Source organism: Cetorhinus maximus, chromosome 10 (genome assembly GCF_964194155.1).
Source record: "Cetorhinus maximus chromosome 10, sCetMax3.hap1.1, whole genome shotgun sequence".
In the NCBI taxonomy this organism is placed as follows: domain Eukaryota; kingdom Metazoa; phylum Chordata; class Chondrichthyes; order Lamniformes; family Cetorhinidae; genus Cetorhinus; species Cetorhinus maximus.
The window spans coordinates 17,694,354-17,712,109 of NC_135888.1; the positions used below are offsets into that span (position 1 = coordinate 17,694,354).

General features: G+C 43.5%; 1 protein-coding gene across 1 annotated transcript in view; it reads left to right on the top strand.

Annotated features, from left to right (window-relative positions):
- ccdc180 (coiled-coil domain containing 180) overlaps positions 1 to 17,756 on the top strand; it is a 154,095-nt gene that overhangs the window by 108,921 nt on the left and 27,418 nt on the right. Inside the window, exons 28-32 of the mRNA XM_078551273.1 lie at positions 3,824 to 3,910; positions 7,842 to 8,008; positions 10,688 to 10,755; positions 13,966 to 14,053; positions 15,702 to 15,776. Coding sequence (XP_078407399.1) covers positions 3,824 to 3,910; positions 7,842 to 8,008; positions 10,688 to 10,755; positions 13,966 to 14,053; positions 15,702 to 15,776 — 485 coding nt within the window. The remainder of the gene's footprint in view (positions 1 to 3,823; positions 3,911 to 7,841; positions 8,009 to 10,687; positions 10,756 to 13,965; positions 14,054 to 15,701; positions 15,777 to 17,756) is intronic.

A 17,756-nucleotide genomic window follows, 5' to 3' on the forward strand; every position in this document is an offset into this window, starting at 1 on the left:
TCTTTTGGATGCTATAAACAAACTCATGCTATCATGCTTAAATGCAGTGTGAGAATATTCCACATGCATGTGATCACATCATACTTACACATTAGGAAATCAACTGCATTAGCAAGACAGAGCAGAAAGATCCCAGCTTTGATCCCTGGCCTGTGTGGCTAACACTGCAGCCTTGCGAATGTGAATTGCCTGATGCCCACTGACATAATAGTGATGGTGTTCATAATCAGTCTCGCAATCCCTGGAATAAAGTAGATTTTAAAACAGGGAATGTAGCTAGAGTTCTTGCTCCTAGTCACCGTCCACTGATGCCTATTGAAAAAGTGCACACGTGGATAAAGGCATAGTTGATCTCAGCTGGCAGCCACACTGCAGTAAAATAGTTGCTCAGCGCTCATTCTCCAGGCCAAGGCATGAAGATTAGCCAAATGATTACTTCGGTGCGGCTTCATGCTCTCGTCAGGACCTGGAAAAATTTATTAATTTTGCTTCCAATCTCCACCCCTCCATCATTTTCACATGGTCCATCTCTGACACCTCCCTTCCCTTCCTTGACCTCTCTGTCTCAATTTCTGGTGATAGACTGTCCACCAATATCCATTACAAGCCTACCGACTCCCACAGCTACCTCAACTACAGCTCCTCACACCCCGCTTCCTGTAAGGACTCCATCCCATTCTCTCAGTTCCTTCGCCTCCATCGCATCTGTTCTGATGATACTACCTTCAAAAACAGTTCCTCTGACATGTCCTCCTTCTTCCTTAACCGAGGTTTTCCACCCACGGTCGTTGACAGGGCCCTCAACCGTGTCCAGTCCATCTCCCGCGCATCCGCCCTCACGCCTTCTCCTCCCTCCCAGAAACATGATAGGGTCCCTCTTGTCCTCACTTGTCACCCCACCAGCCTCCGCATTCAAAGGATCATCCTCCGCCATTTCCGCCAACTCCAGCATGATGCCACCACCAAACACATCTTCCCTTCACACCCCCTGGCGGCATTCCGTAGGGATCGTTCCCTCCGGGACACCCTGGTCCACTCCTCCATCAACCCCTACTCCTCAACCCCCACCTATGGCACCTCCCCATGCCCACGCAGAAGATGCAACACCTGCCCCTTCACTTCCTCTCTCCTCACCGTCTAAGGGCCCAAACACTCCTTTCAAGTGAAGCAGCATTTCACTTGCATTTCCCCTAACTTAGTCTACTGCATTCGTTGCTCCCAATGCGGTCTCCTCTACATTGGAGAGACCAAACGCAAACTGGGCGACCGCTTTGCAGAACACCTGCGGTCTGTCCGCAAGAAAGACCCAAACCTCCCTGTCGCTTGCCATTTTAACACTCCACCCTGCTCTCTTGCCCACATGTCTGTCCTTGGCTTGCTGCATTGTTGCAGTGAAGCCCAACGCAAACTGGAGGAATAGCACCTCATCTTCCAACTAGGCACTTTACAGCCTTTCGGGCTGAATATTGAATTCAGCAACTTTAGATCTTAAACTCCTTCCCCCATCCCCAGCCCCATTTCCGTTTCTTCCCCATCCCTTTTGTTTTTTCCAATAATTTATATAGATTTTTCTTTTCCCACCTATTTCCATTATTTTTAAATCTATAACTATAATACCCTGTCAGTCTTTCCACCCCACCCCCACTAGAGCTGTACTTTGAGTGTCCTGCCATCCATTCTTAATTAGCACATTCTCTTAGATAATATCACCACCTTTAACACCTCCCTGTTCCTTTGTCTGTAACATCTTTTGATTATCTGCTCCTATCACTGCTTGCTTGTCCCTACAACCACCACCACCGCCCCCCTCCACCGCCCCCCACCACCCCAACTTCTCTCTCTCCTCCCCCCCCCCGACCTTAAACCAGCTTATATTTCACCCCTCTCAGTTCTGCTGAAGGGTCATGTGGACTCGAAACGTCAACTCTTTTCTTCTCCGCCGATGCTGCCAGACCTGCTGAGTTTTTCCAGGTAATTCTGTTTTTGTTTAAGATTAGCCAAACCTGACTCTGGCATGAGTCAGCTGCTTTAAGAAAAGAAGGGAATAGAATACAGAATGACAGCAGTATCTCCTCTATACTCCTGCTATACTGAATAGAAGACCAACATGATGATGACTTCTGAAAGCAAATTAGTTTTGTAACTGCATTGTTTAAAGATAAGCAGTAAACTACATATATTGGAAATCTCACTAAAATAACAAATACAAGCTGTATGTATCAGCATTCGAGTGAAAAAAAATTAACGTTTTGGATAGAATTTTATCAGAACAGAAAAATAAAGACTGGTAAGACAACTATGGTATGAATTTTCGCATCCAGGTCGTGAGCATAGAGTCAGGCCAATTCCTGGCTCTATAAACTCAATCATGAAAAACGTGCCCTGGACTTTTGGATTTTCATTCTGGTGGAGGGGCCGGGTTTTATGGGAGTTGCGGCGATTGACCCTGGAAGAATGTCCGGAGTCTGCCAGATGGTTGCGGGCTGGGCAGAAGGCCTGCTTTGGTGCACTGGTGCATTGTCGAAGCAATGAAAAGAAACGATAAAGCAAAGAACAGCCTTCCAGCACTCACCCTCTCATACACACCCCATGTCCCGCCCACGATCCCCACCTACCCGCCATGGCTCTTCATACCCTCCATGCCAACCTCTGCCTCACTACCCAGCCTCCAAGCCCCTTCATACCCCAATGCCAACTTATGCCTCTCTGCCCACCCCTTTATAACCCCATGCCAACTTAACGCCAACTCATGCCAACCCATGCTCCCCTCCCTTTGTCCTTACACCTACTATGCCAGCTCACCCCATAATCCACCATGGGCAAATCTCAAGACCCATGCTGCCATTAATAAAAGATCTTAATTGTCTATTAATTAATTCACTATTTCAAAAATCTCATTAGTTAAAAAAATCCATTTACTGCATTTAACTTACTTTAATCCCTTAAAAATAAGCATTATAATTCTTAGTGTTGCTTCAAAGAGTTTATAACCACTCGGAGCTGTGAGTCAAACTGACAGGCACCCCTGTGATAATGAAAGGTTGTGAAATCAGTCATGCAGCACTAATCCTGTAATGATAACCCTCAGGCTTATATCAACTGACAGTGAAATAGCAAGCACTGATTTTTTTGTTAACAGTATAAACAGTTGTTTCAAATATTTAAGGAATTTTAAATGCCTTGACAGCTTTAGAGCTCCCTTTGCCAGCTCTGTTGACACTTCCTTTTGACAGTTCCATTTGATAGCTCCTTTTGACAGTTCCTTTTGACAGATCTCTTGACAGTTCCAATGAACTTGACATTTCCAATAAGCTTGACAGTTTCATTCAGTTTGTGCACTTTTTAACACACATTCATGTCTAATTTTAACAATCCCAAAGAGTGCCTTGGCTCTCCCAAAGATTTCCTTGGGCCATATCAAAAAAGGTACCCTACCTCTCCAAAGAACTCCAGCAGCTTTAGACTTCCTCCTACCAGGTCTAAAGTGCACAACTTGTTTGGACATCCCACTAATGAAAATCAGATCAGCCTGAAGCAGCTGCACTTTAAAATGTGCAGTTTGCCTCTGTGAACCATAGATGTGCAACTTAGAACCTGCTCCCATTCCCTTCCCTGTGAAAACGGTAGGTGCCATGCTTGGGGGCCAGATTTCTGATTCGAGCCTCCCCCACCATTTTTATAACAACTGAGAGGCTCTCCTTCTTTACGAAAATTCAGGACTATGTCTTTTATTAGCATTCTAAAGCAGAGACAATGAAAATAGACTTAGTCTGTGTGATCTCTGCTACTATAAGTAATATAAGTGTGATTACCCCTCCCCCAGGTAGTGTTGCCTGAGGAGCTGTATAATTTTGCCAAAATTATCCGAGACCTTATGGAGAAGAGGGCTACCTATCTCAAGTGCTTAGTGGTAAGTGGAAACTGTGTGTATGTGTGTGTGCTTTTACTAAAAACAAATCCCAAAATTACACTGCTTGACAACTCATTAGGTAAATTCCATGGTTTAAGTGATACTGAGGCTGAGGACAAAAAGCCCCATCTTCATTCTTCAGCTTGTGCTGTTAGGTTGTGAACCTATGAAATGAAACTGGAGTAAAGACGTGATCTAGCCTTTACAAGTAGCATCTGGAAAGGTATTTTGCACTATTTTTTGCAACCTGTGAGAACGGATGCTATTTTTAAAATATATTTTTTGGAGAATATTGTGTTAGTCTGTGAAGAAGGCTGTGTGTGTGCGTGCATGCATGCGTAAATGATTTAATTAAGCTGGTGAAAAGTTACTAGAAGACAGGTTGTCTGGGATGTTTAAAACATGAAAGGATGGCGGCGTTAGGTTTGAGGCATGAGTAAATAGGTTGGATCTAACATTTGCATTTTTAGATAAGTTGAGAGTTTGTTTGAATATCAAAGGGAAGTCAGAGGTGCCAAGGAAACATGCTTGCATCTTGCAGGAGTTCCATGGGTAAATAGAAGAGGGTATATTACATTTTATTGACTTGAAAGCAGAGGTAAACTAGAAACATGAAAGATTTTATGTTTGGAAGGATTTGAGTTTCAAAGAGGTGTGAAAACAATGGAATCTTAGATGAAAGGGGGAAAAAGGTGTTTTAGAGTTACTATGGAAAGCTTAACATAGCTGGAGTTGTTAGCTGGAGCAGTACCTGTGGGCTATTGGCTATGTGAGGAAGCTCTCCAGGAAATAGCTCTAGCCTGGGAGAAGATGCAATTTGAATCAGTCATCCAGTCAAACCAGAAAAGTCTTAGGCTGCAAAAAGCAGTCGTGTTCTGAAGTTTTGGTTTCCATAGCAGAGTGGGAGGGAGTTTAAGAGGTCATGTGGTGTGCCTCTATTAAAGCTACAGCAGGTTCCCTTGAGTACTATTACTAGATTTCTATAGTTAAACATCTATAATGGAGTGTTGCCTGGAAGGTGTTTACTTATGGGTCTGACCAAGTAGAGTCTTTTAGGGGCCCCACCCGATCCGAAGGGTGGTGAAATAGCGCGGGATGACACCGGGCGTGCGTCCTGATGTCATCCTGCACACAAGCAATCTTCAGATTGGAGGGTGCATGTGGGTGTCAGAGCGTGCCCACCAACAATTAAAGGGCCACTTAAGGCCATTAAAAAGGCAATTGATCCCAATTTTACATTGCCTGCGCGATTTTGTGCTTGTTGCACGGGCAAAACGGGCAAGCGGGCAGCCCACTTTTACCCATCTTAGGGCAGGATGAAAAGGATCTGCATCATTGCCATTGTGAGTGGTGAGAAATTTAGGAGATGGTTTGCCGCTGGCTGCTTATTTGAACTACACAGCTTCATCTCTGTTCTGAGTTTCAGTTATTGCCTGTGTGAGGGCTTGCAGGTCTGAGTGCAACCCCAGGAACCTCTGATTCTGTCCCTGGACTTGCCTCTCAATGAGAGTCACCACTCTCTCAATGGAGGAGGCAGTGCACTTAGCGATGAGGGTCAATGTAGTGCTCATGCTCCACATGGACTCCTCCACAACAGAGACCATGGCACACATACCCTCATGGATCTCCACCAGATTCTCCCACACATCCTTCTGGACATCCAGCATCTGCCGCCTAATGGATGACTCCAGTGGCACATCATCTGTCTTCAACTCAGCATCATCCTGGTCTCCAGCAGTTTTCCAACTCTGGCGCCCTAGGCATTCTCTGCCTCCGCCTGCTGCCCAGCGAGTGTGACATGTCCTCACTGCTATGCACTGACATTCTAGCCAACAATCAAATTCCCACGAAGTGCTGGTATCTGCACTGGTGCCTGGTTCAGAGATGGGGTGTGAGGCAGGTGCATCTAAAGCCCTGTGGTCCTCTGGAGTCAAGCGTTGCTCTTCGGGGTCCAACGTTCGAGGGTGACCTGGCGATTCTAGAGGGAGAACAACGACATGTCATTAGTATTGCCTGCCTTGGTTCTTTCATTAGTGTTACTGCTTCTCTTTTGAAATAACAGAGGAGCATTGACTTGTCCACTCTCTATATGCAGTGCCCTCTGGGACACTTCACAGGGCACATCCAAGTCGTGGCCCTCGACCTGCAAGGAACTCAGGCCGAGCAGCCAGGGCTCACTCCCTTGGCTGGCTCTGGTGTCAGTAACAGTTGGGACTCAAACTCTAACACCCCTGAGCTCCACAGGTCATCGGCTAGCCATTAACATTTCTCCACACTGATCCATGCCAACTCGGTTACTCACCCTTGCCGAGTGCAGCAAATCATTGAACTTTTTGCGGCACTGCACCCATGTACGCCTAACAGCGTCATGGCCACTGACCTCGGCTGCCACCTCCTCCAAGGCTTTTTTGGTCAGGTGCAATGGCCTCCTCTTGCCATCCCCGGGTACTAGAGTGTTTTGCCTGGCACCAACCTCCTCCACAAGGACCATGAGGCACTCATCCTAGAAATGGGAAGGGGGCCGTGTGCCCACCCAACTTGCCCTCCCGCCTGCCAGTTCCAGCCACTGGTGAGGCCATTGTTCAAGTGAAATGGTCTCCTGGACAGACTCCAAAGATTCTCTCCGGTAGCTTTCAGGGAGCTGCAGCTGCCAGTTTTAAAGCGCCCGCCGGGTTGTCATTGGAACCGGCGCCCAACAGACTCCCGTCCCCGTCCAGCCCTTCCCGACCATTGAGAGGATGCGTTTCACGCTGGGCGGACCTTCATTGACCATCCAGCGTGAAATTGCGTTCGCAATGCGACCGCGGCCAAGAGCGGATTCCACATCGGCTTTCACTCCCATTGATTTGGTGCGCACGCCAAGCGTGAAATTCAGGCCAGGGGGAGTGTTTTGTAAGACTAATTTTAATTGTGCAACTGCAATCATGTGTGCTTAAGTTTTCTTTTATTCTTGTTAATAAAACTTTTACTTTTAATTTTTAAAATCCCAAAAGTGTTACTGGACTTCTTGCTGCTGAGATCAGTACGTTTTCTTCTCATTTTTCAGAATACAAAAAAAAAGGGATTTGGTTTGCGCAGCAGTTAGCATCGGATGTGATCATAACACAACCACATAGGCGTTATTTTGTTCTTGGTGTTTGGAATAGTTTACCTGCATTCTGATTATTGCACTCCTCTTTTCCTTTGATGAACCCTTTCCAATTATTTGTTTTCTAACCTTGCTCTTCCCACCAGCGTTCTGCTGCCTGTTGAAATGCTGCGTGTAGCTCCCCTTTAACTTTGAGCAGTGACTTTGGAAAATTGCTTTGTTAGAAATATCACCCCATCCCTAATTGCTTTGTTAGAAATATCACCCCATCCCTATCATCAGCATGGTCTCTTGGCATGGTCCAATCATGAAGAATTTATTAAAATGAACTGACCGTGGTGTTCCAGTGAAGTCGGTTTTCTGTAGAACAGATGCATAGTGCGTGTATTTCAACAACTATGCTGGGCCCAAATCTTTACCCTTCTATTGACACTTAGCAATAGCCTTCAAGCAAAGGTGTAGTGGTTGATGTGCACATGTAACCTCAGTATACAGATCTCCTTTAATACCCCATTTCTGCTGCCTCCAGAGGCAAGACCCTCTTCAGGAGTGGGTTCTCCTGTCATCATCCTGAGACAAAGGCAAATGGCCACTTGTGGCAGCACTTTGTGCCAGCTTTGCCATTTTGATCCTTGCCCTGCAATAAAAATATGGCAAATTCAGCACAAATGGCAAGTGGTTCACATTGGTGGTTCTGTATGGCATATAAGGATGGCTTTATTGTATTTGGCTTTGATGAGCACGCTATTCGTCAACATTAATAAATAAAAATGCCCAAAAAAATCATTGTCTATCACAAATTGTTTGAGCCACTAGGCTTCTTATAATCTTTCTTTATCCTAGGAACCAGCCTTAACAGAAGCTCCCCTCCAAGGCCCAATTGCCACAGCCACTCGTGTTGAATTTCACACACGGGAGAGTAAAGTAAATGAGAATCTGCTACAGCCCACCAAAAAAGGAAAGATTGCCACTGAAGATGTGGCCGTTGGTGTCATCAAAGAAATACTACAGTAAGTGAAAATAGTTGAATGATTTTCCTGGTACTAGCAGGAAACCGATGGCAGCATAGAGCTCCAGAAATGTGCACTCACCAATTCACCAATGGGTTAAAGCTTTCTGGCCCACAAAAGTAAATGTAGGATGCTGGTTGTTTTTGTACTCTTGAGTCCTTAGATTAAACAGCACAAATGTAAAAGACAATGGTACCCAGTGCCAAATGTGAAAAAGGGAGATCATTCTGCTGAGGCAGAAGTGAGATCACCTTCCTATTATCTGTATTGAATATTTTTCTATCTCTTTCATGACTGGAGTGCAGTTATTCAATTTTGCATTCAATATCAATCAAGGTGATTGTCCACATCATCAAATCACGTACTAGAAGTGACTGGATAATGATCTCAGAGGGAACTCTGACTATTTTCCCTTGCCCTCGTCCAGGGCCAGTGGACTAAAAATTTTTCAAATGTCCTCAGATTTGGAAATTGTATAATAAGACTGGGTGATTGCCAATGTAATACCTCTGCTCAAAATATGAGAAAGGAAAAAGCTATAGACCAGTCAACCCAGCATTGGTAACATTCTAGAAACCATAACCCGAGATGAAGTTATAGATCACTGGAAAGAATATTAATTAAGGACAGTCGATATGGATTTGTAAGTGACAAATCATGTATGACATGTTTAATCAAGTTCTTCAAGAAAATAGCTGAGTGTATTGATAATGGACAAGTTGTAGATTTTTAAGAGGACAAGAAGCTTTAACCCAAAAATATATTTGTGGGGTTATTGATAAAATTAAGGAGTATGATATTAAAGGGAGTGTGGCAGCATGCTTAGCAAATTGACAAAAGGACAGAAAACAGAAAGTAGTGGTTTTGGCTACGTTTGGGACTGGAGGCATGTAAACAGTGGGGTTCCCCCGTGGGTTAGTGTTGGAATTCACAGCTCTGTATATCGCTATCTATATATAGGGCTGAAATTTGTGCTGAGTGGGCGGGCACGCGCCCGACCCGCTTGAGCGTAAAATGACGCCCAATATTTCGGTGGACGGGCACGAGTAGGAGTCGGCAGAATGCCCACCGACAATTAACAGGCCTATTAAGGCCAATAAAGCTATAATTGAATGAAATTTTTCGCTGCCTGTCTAACTTTACGGTTGGAGGGGAGGTGAAAAGGCCAAACGGCCTTTGGATTTTTTAGGAAACCTCATCCACGGGCAGGATGAGATTTCCAACAGCAATTAAAAATTAAATTAAAATTTTTAAATTTCATTCATAACATGTCCCTGCTCACGTGACAGTGTTGCATGAGGGGACATGTTTTTAACATTGGTAAGTTTATTATTTTTGATTTCACAAATCTTCAGCTCCCTGAGGCAGCTCCCCTCCATGGGTTCTGAGGTGGGGGGGTGCGTGAAATTGCATGAGCAGGATTCCCGCCTGCCCCGACCTGGTAGCAATTTTACAGTGGGTGTTATGACGAGGCAGACGATGTGTGCCAGGCGGACCAAATCCACAAGGGAAACTTGTTTGCACTATCATAAACATTTTGTGATTTGTATTTATTATAAGGTGTGTGCACTGAATTCAAAAGTAATAAGTCCACCAAGACCTTTGGAGATTTTAAAAATTAGATTAAAATATTTATTAACAAAATATAAAAGATTTCAAGCACATACATAATTATTACTACTATAATAACCCCTAAAATTCCTAATTACCCTGACCCTCAGTTACACCCCCTTTAAGGCAACAGCCTAGACTAGATTTTAGATTTAAAACAGAATCAGCAAGTGAACACAATACTTGACAGTGGAATTCCAAATGACTTTTCCCCAACTTCAGTTTTCTTGTATAGCAGACTTATGCACAAATGCTGGAGGCTTCATTACGGCTATTTCATACACTTCTGTTAGATCTTACATGGCCTTCAAACGCATAGCCTTTCATTGTCCTTTATATATGTTTCTCTCTTTTTAATATGTAAATTCTATTATTCCATATGTCTTTGAAAATGTATCTTCCTCATAATATAAAAACTTTCATGTTGCCAATATATTAGTAATCTTTGGGGAAAATAAACACATTCCTTAGCCTTGTTTACCTGGCTAGTTATAAACACACTAAGATTCCTTTGAAATTCAAATCTCTTTATTTATCTAAAAATGCAAATTCCCTGCACAGATTCGAAGAATTTGGGGGAAAAGCTCATCCACATGGTGACGTTTTGAGTATCCATACTTGGTCTACATCAATTCCCCAGGGGCAGACAGCATGTGGGCCACTATGTCTGAGGCCCATACAATGTTCTTCAATGATATCAATGAGGAAGCCAGCACGGATCTGGGGAATTGACCTAAGTGTCTAGAACTTCTAGGAGTGGTGCTATGCAAATAAATTCCCCCCCAGGGAAAGAGTTGTTAGGATATGTAGTGACCTATCAGAAAGAGCAGTAGAAGCAGAATCCATAATAGATTTTAGAAGGGAAATGAATACATAATTAGAAATATTTAGAAAAAGAAAAATGTAATAGGGAATGGGGAGTGGCACTGGAACAGAACTAAGTGAATGGTCTCTTCAAATAGTTGGCACAGGTCTGTTGCATCAAACATTCAACTTTTGTAATTCAATGCTACAATTCTGTGTTTGGTATTAAATATATAATAATCCTGTATTGTCTGTAACCCGCAGCACCCATAAATCAGAAGTGTTGCCTGATGTAGAGCCTGAGACAGCTGATGAACAATCTACAGTTAGAGGTATGACATAACAGAATCCTTTGCATTTCCAATGCCACTCACATAGTGAGCAAAAGAGGTAGTGACTGGGCAGCAAATTGAGTTTATTCCTATTTCCCTTTTGATTAGTTTACCTATCGAAAAATACAGAGCAAGGATTGCTACCATCTGTAGATTAAAGAAGTGGTGATAATGCACCACCATATTTGACCTCTGTACATCTTAAGTGCTGTAAGCTGCAGGCTATGGGCCGGGTGCAGGAAGGTGGGATTAGAAAGGGCAACTGGGTGTCCTCGGGCTGGCATGGACAAGATGGGACGAATGGCCTCCTTCTGTGCTGTAATTTTTCTATGGTTTCTATGGAACAAAAATAAGTCAATTGCCCAGTGCCTCCATCTAAACGGTATCTATGTGTGGATATCAGGTAGGAGCTTGGCTTAACAACACCCAAATTAAAATATGCCGCTGATACTGTTGAAGCTAATACATGAAGAATGTGGATTACTGGAGGGTTGCCAACTCCGCAAAACAAAATGTATCATTAAATAAGCTTGATTTTCATAACAAGCTTGTTTTATAGCTGCTTTTTGTTATAGGATTTGACTGCACATCTTCCACTGAAATGAATGGTTCCTGAGTGTGTCGGTGAAATGTGTCACATTTGCTAGTCGATTGCCCAGAAATTTTCAAATTATGTGTAATGACTTGATGTACCGGATAGGTTTCAACAAGAAACAGATAAACTTTATTACAGAGAACTTTTCAGATGCTACATGCTTGAACAAGATCCTCAACAGGAAGCCTCGCCCCTAGATTACACGCTCTTAGGGCTGATTGGTCGGAGCCTCCAAGAACATCACGTGACCCCTGTTGGACAGTAGGAGAGGCTACTACATATGCCTTTTCTTCATTTCCAATTTTCTTTCCTTATCTCCCCTCCTTGCCCCTCCACACCCAAAGATATGCATTGCAACCCAACCCTATTCTAGCATTACCCAAGAACTGCCCAGCAAAGGTCTCTAAATCCCAATCAGAAATGGAAACCCTGCCTAATCTTTCTCCAGGGACATTGGGTTGAATTTTAATTGAGTCAGGGTGACTCAGGAGCCCTTTAAAAATGGTGGGCAGGTCACAATTCCAAGATTCCCGACTCCATTCTCAGGGCGTCTGAATTTCAGGAGTGTCTTTAAAGATGCGGGCTCGTTCCTGTCAAAAGCCCTCACTCAGCACTGCCAAACAGGAATAGGCAAGTCCCACTCCTCTGCAACCTTCATGACATCGGGCCAGGTTTTTAGAGTCGCGGTTCACAGCCCCGCAGAAAAGTTGAGAACCCCTAATCTGTATGAGTGGACCTTTTAAAAGGTGTGTTCAAGAGGTCCACCTCATGCCCCCGTGCCAAGATAAGGCCCGCCCACCCACACCCCCATGGCCCATTGTACCCCTAATGCTAAGCTATGCCCCCAACCCCCATGGCCCCTCATACGCACTAGGCCAAGCTATGGTGATTCCATGCTCATTGACCCCCTATATACTGTATAGAATCAATGAACCCTTTAGCAAAAGTAGCATGTGTAAAAAAGGCTTTAAAAATCTAATTTATTCACAGCTTTCCACCTTATTAAAAACATGTCATTTCACTGTAAGGCAATAAAAATGTCAGTCATCCAGACCCTTTAAAGTATCAATTACAGAAGCCACAAACCCTTGAAACCACCAACAAACCCTTGAAACAACTTAACCTTGTGTGATAAACCTTGTGAAATTGACCACAGAGATCAGGGAGCCAGATCTGTCAATCAAGCAATGTTTTTTCCTGGGGCGCAGCTGTTTCAGCAAGAGTAATGGATGCCTGGGCTCTCAGCGAAGCATACATAATGAGGCTTGGCTGAGAACCCAGACATCCATTACTTTTGTTAAAACAGTTGCATCCCAGGGAAACATTGCTTTTATTATCAATTCATGAGATGTGGGCATCGCTGGCTAGGTCAGCATTTATTGCCCATCCCTAATTGCCATTGAGAAGGTGGTGGTGAGCTGCCTTCTTGAACCACTGCAGTCCATGTGACGTAGGTACACCCATGGTGCTGTTAGGGAGGAAATTCCAGGGTTTTGACCCAGTGACAGTGAAGGGATGGTGATATATTTCCAAGGCAGGATGGTGTGTGGCTTGGAGGGGAATTTCCAAGTGGTAGTGTTCCCATGTGTCTGCTGCCCTTGTCCTTCTAGATGGTAGCGGTTGTGGTTTTGGAAGGTGCTGTGGAGGGAGTGAATGTTTGTGGATGCGGTGCAAATCAAGCAGGCAGCTTTGTCCTGGATGATGTTGAGCTTCGTGAGTGTTGTTGGAGCTGCATTCATCCAGGGAAGTGGAGAATGTTCCATCACTTGATGGAAGTGATTCTATCGCTTGATTGACAGCTCTGATTCTCCAAGAGATTGATTGCAGAGATCAATGTTTATTGACCTCTGAGCATGGACATGCCAAGGCTTTGTATAGGGGCCCTAGTAGGTGGGAGGGGGCATAACTTGGCATGGGGGTATGAAGGCGATTGGAGTGTATGGAGAGGCAGAGGTTGGCATGGACAGTGTGAGAGGCAATTGTAGGGCAATTGAAGCAGCATAGTTTGGCATGAAAGATATGAGGGGCCATGAGGTGGCTATAGGGTTTGAGTTGGCATGGATGTGGCATGAGGACTGGGTGTGAGGGCTAGAGGGCCTAATATTCAATAAACCAACTGGAACAAAGTCTCAGAGCACCAAGTGGGGCAGTTTAATCAGCTCGCCTTGGCAACTGGCAGCCCCTGTGGCTGTCTCCTAACTGTTTCGGGAGGCGTTAGGCCTGATTCCAATTAGCACCTCTGAGCGAAAATCCTGCTTTTGCCGGCACCTTCTCCTGAGGCGAACACGCCAACTGGAAATTTCCCTACTCCCACTACCTGCCTCTAGGATGAAAATCTAGCCCATTGAGACTAATTATAATTTTCTTGTCACCATCACAGTTTAGATCAGTTAACATATCACAGATTGGGAATTGAACTTTTGATTTGTAAGGCTCACCCTATATCATGTTTCGCAACTAAACCCTACATTGGGCCATTGAAGCAGCTGATTGAAATTTAGTAAACTTCTGTGTGTGTAGAATAACAAAGAACACTACCAGGAATATCAATAGGTGTATGGAATGTTAGCAGTAGCTTCATTGAAAATAATATTGTTCTTCATTCGCTTCAACAGGTTCTCGAGTGTCATCCTTTTCTGGTTCCCAAGTTGTGCGCTCTCCGGGTATGTCCTCCAAAGGGCAAAAGACTGCATCAACACCTAGGTCTGTAAAAGTAAACTGGTGCTCAAACCGTTTTCATCACAGTTAAATCTTTAAGTTTCTACTTTAGCTTGTCTAGTCTTTAAATTTCCATTCATTCCTCTCGTTTAGACTGCACCTTTAAATTTAGGTCGGTGGGTGGTGGGGGAGGAAGGGCTGGCTCTTCGTTCCCTATCCCATTGCCTTAACATTAAAGGAGTGTTTCAGGGACTGTTCTAAGGCTTTGCTGGAAAAATATAGTCTCTTTATTCATCTGAACCTGGTGCGATACCCTTTGAAGGCTCCAAACATTTATCAGAACAAGGTAATTGATCTCAGTGGGTATTGGTTAGCTTCTTTGGAAGCACGGGAGCCGAAGACAGCCAAAAAAAGAATTATTTTAGCCTAGGTGAGTGACAATGCACTGTTTTGCCTTACAAGGGAAGATCTGCTTAGGCCAGGGCTGCCAACTGAGTTTGGGTATGTGCCTGGAGGTTTCATCATGTGACCTCCAGTCACCAACCGCGCCCCCCCACCCCAGTCAAATAGCCTTCTACCCTCATCCCATTCTCATCTCCAGTATCTTTTATAACTAGTAAAGGATAATAAAATGAAAAGATTGCACATTTTTAAAGCAGTACCTTTATTTAAGCTGGTGGAGCAGCCTATCCCAAAAATAATTTTCTGAGTACTGACTCACACACAGAACATGTTTTGTTTCTCATTGTTAATTTTTAAATAAAAGATGTCAAACTTTGTTAATGGGGACTGATACCTTATAAAAGAAACAATTCTTGAAGAGTTCTGCAATGCAGCTATGAATTAAGCTCCTCTGTCAAAGGTTATAAACAAAAATACTGAACAAAAGTCTGATATTGCAAAATACGTACCACCAGGGCATTCTAATTTTCTCTAATGAGTCCTGATTTCAACGTCGCAGGTGAAATTGCTTAAATCATTTTCATCAGTGTGTGATAAACGCAGCAGAGACGATGAACATTGTTTGGTCAGCCAGGTGTCTGACACTCATGACAATCAGAAACCCAACCCCAGGGTTAAAAATCTTCAGTTCAGCTTGCTGCCTTTGCCCACCCTAGAACCAGTACAAAACAGAAGAGAAATGGTGCCAGCAGGCAATCCTTTACTGACCCTATGCCACTAGTCTTCCCTGTCTCCATGGGATAAACATTGTATTCCGCATAACAAGTCAATCATTCCCAAAATAATCGTTTGCATGAAATGCTTTGAGATATGTATGAGATGTTACTATATAAATTTAAGCCTTTCATTTGGGATTTCAGTTAGATGCTGGGTATTAGCACAAAAATGTTTCCTTCCTTGACCCGGTTGGAACTATTGCTTTAGCAAGTATGTCCTTCTAAACTGAAGCGTACCTTTTGCATTAGCTGCACAGAGAGGTGAAATTTACCAGAATCTCCTAACGTAATTGAAAATATTATTAATATGAATTGATGAATTCACAAAATTGCCTTTTATTTTATAGGCTCCGTACCATGCAGAAGTGCAGCACCATCAATAACTTATGATTTAATTTCAAATTCACTTTTTTGGATTTGTTTGTCAAATATTTAGACTGCATGCTGTCCTTGGTATCTCTAGGGTCAATCATCTGTCAGATAAGAAGCACAACTAAGCATTTTTATCTTTCTAGTGCAGTCAAATACTACAAGGTAAATCGTTTGGAGGCAAAGTATCAAGTTTTTGAGGAACCAGCAGAAGTATCTGAGTATGTAAATTTTCAAGCTAATTTGTTTAGATGCCAGTGATGTATCTTTATTTTGTTATTAGTGATTATAAAGTAATTGCTTTCTGTTATTAAGACACACTCAAAGGATAACGTGACAAGTTTCACACTAGAATGCTGCTTAGTAGCATTTCAACACCTGTAGCATATTACAGTGAGATTCCCTGTAATATGTGACACACTTTCTGAATAGCCCAGATTTAATGGTTAAAAATAACTGCAATACGGTCACTGTTTGCCATCATTACTCTTTTGAAACAGACATCAACACCTGGAGTCTGCACATACGCAGTTAAACGTGGAAATCTAGAAGTTACCATTAGTAATTCTACTCTTCCCCATAGGGTGCACAGTTGAAATCCACCTCCCCTACGCTCCCCATCTAGACTGCAATAAGTAGAAATCATTGAACTAACAAGAACTTGCCTTTGACACTATTAGTCTCGCTATAGAAACCCTTGAACAAGTCACAGTTTTTTGAATAAGGTTTAACAGGGTTTTTAACAGTGTACTAAGTTAATAATTGCTTCTGAGCAACCTCATTCTACCTGAAAAACTATCGGCAGGATTTTCCACATCCGCCCGCCGCAGCAATCTTCCGGTCCCACTGCCAGTCAATGGATTTCTGGCTGGGGCGCTGCCTCTCCCACGGTGGGTCCCGCCCACGACAGGGCCAGAAAATCCCGGCCTATATTTTTCTGGAATGTCCAACTTCTCCATTATGATAATAAAAATTCACCATTTTAAAATATATATTTTTTAAAGTTTTTTTGATATTTCGGTAACTTATGTCCCAATCATGTATTTCCCCAGCCCCAAAATTTAAAGGGAAGGATATAAGCACATTTTACTTCCTGGTTTGCTGTCTGTGAGAATACTTCAATGTGATTGGCTGCCCACTCTTCTTAATGACTGTTGCTGAATGGCTGGACTTGGCACCAGATTCAACTTGACATTAAGAAAGGAGAAATCCATGCCACAGAGACTGCTAGATCTTTGTATTCAACTTTCTTCGGGGTCAGCATCGAGCATTATTGCTTTGCCGCTGACTGTGAAATTTGGGTCATCTATCGTTCAAAAGTTGTAGCCCTGAGTTTTTAAGAATTTGGATGAGAGCGCAGTTGGCCAAGGCCAGGGCACTTGTTTCTCTCTCGGTCTCTCTCTTTCCCTCAGGATGCCAGCACATCTCCTCCTTTGCCACATCTTCTGCCAATAGCTGTCAATGTGCCACTCACAGCTGGGCCAGACAGTCCCTGTAGCAACTGAGGTGTGGCTGACTGCTGCTGGACTCTCACTGGCTCAATCGGGTACCCTGAAGTCACCAGCCACAATCATCTCAAGGATCCCAGCATGAGGAAGAACAGGTTTTCACCAGCTCTAATGGAGCACTTCTTAGAAGTAGTACAGCTGGTATACCTTCATTAATGAAAAGCACTATTGGTAGCTCACTTAGATGAGAAATGAATGGAAGACTATTGTGTCTGCAACTAAATAAATTACCTTTATCACGTTTGACATTTTGCTCTGGAGTGTGATTTAATAGCAGCCTCTGTGTCTGTATAAATGTTATCTAAATGGGATGAAGTACCTTTATTGATCACTGTATGGTGCATTTCTGAAGTGAGGTATGTAATTCCCTCCCATGATATGGAGACTTCATGGACCTTCATGGGTCATATGCGAACCCCCAAACCCATGTTGACTTATGAATTTCTGCTCTAGCATCTCTAGTGTATGCAGCCATGATCATGGTGGTCCCCTGCTTTTGAATTATGCCTGTATTTCTGAGATGTGATGGGGTTTGTGAGGGGTGTCATGAGCCACATGTCTTGTGTCCCCTGCAGCCATCCTGCCACCTTCCTGGGAGAGAGGAATATGGGGGGATTGTAAACTGTCTTGGGATAAATGTGACATGGTAACTGCCTGAGTACCTTGCAGAATCTTGAAAAATCTTGTTTTTGT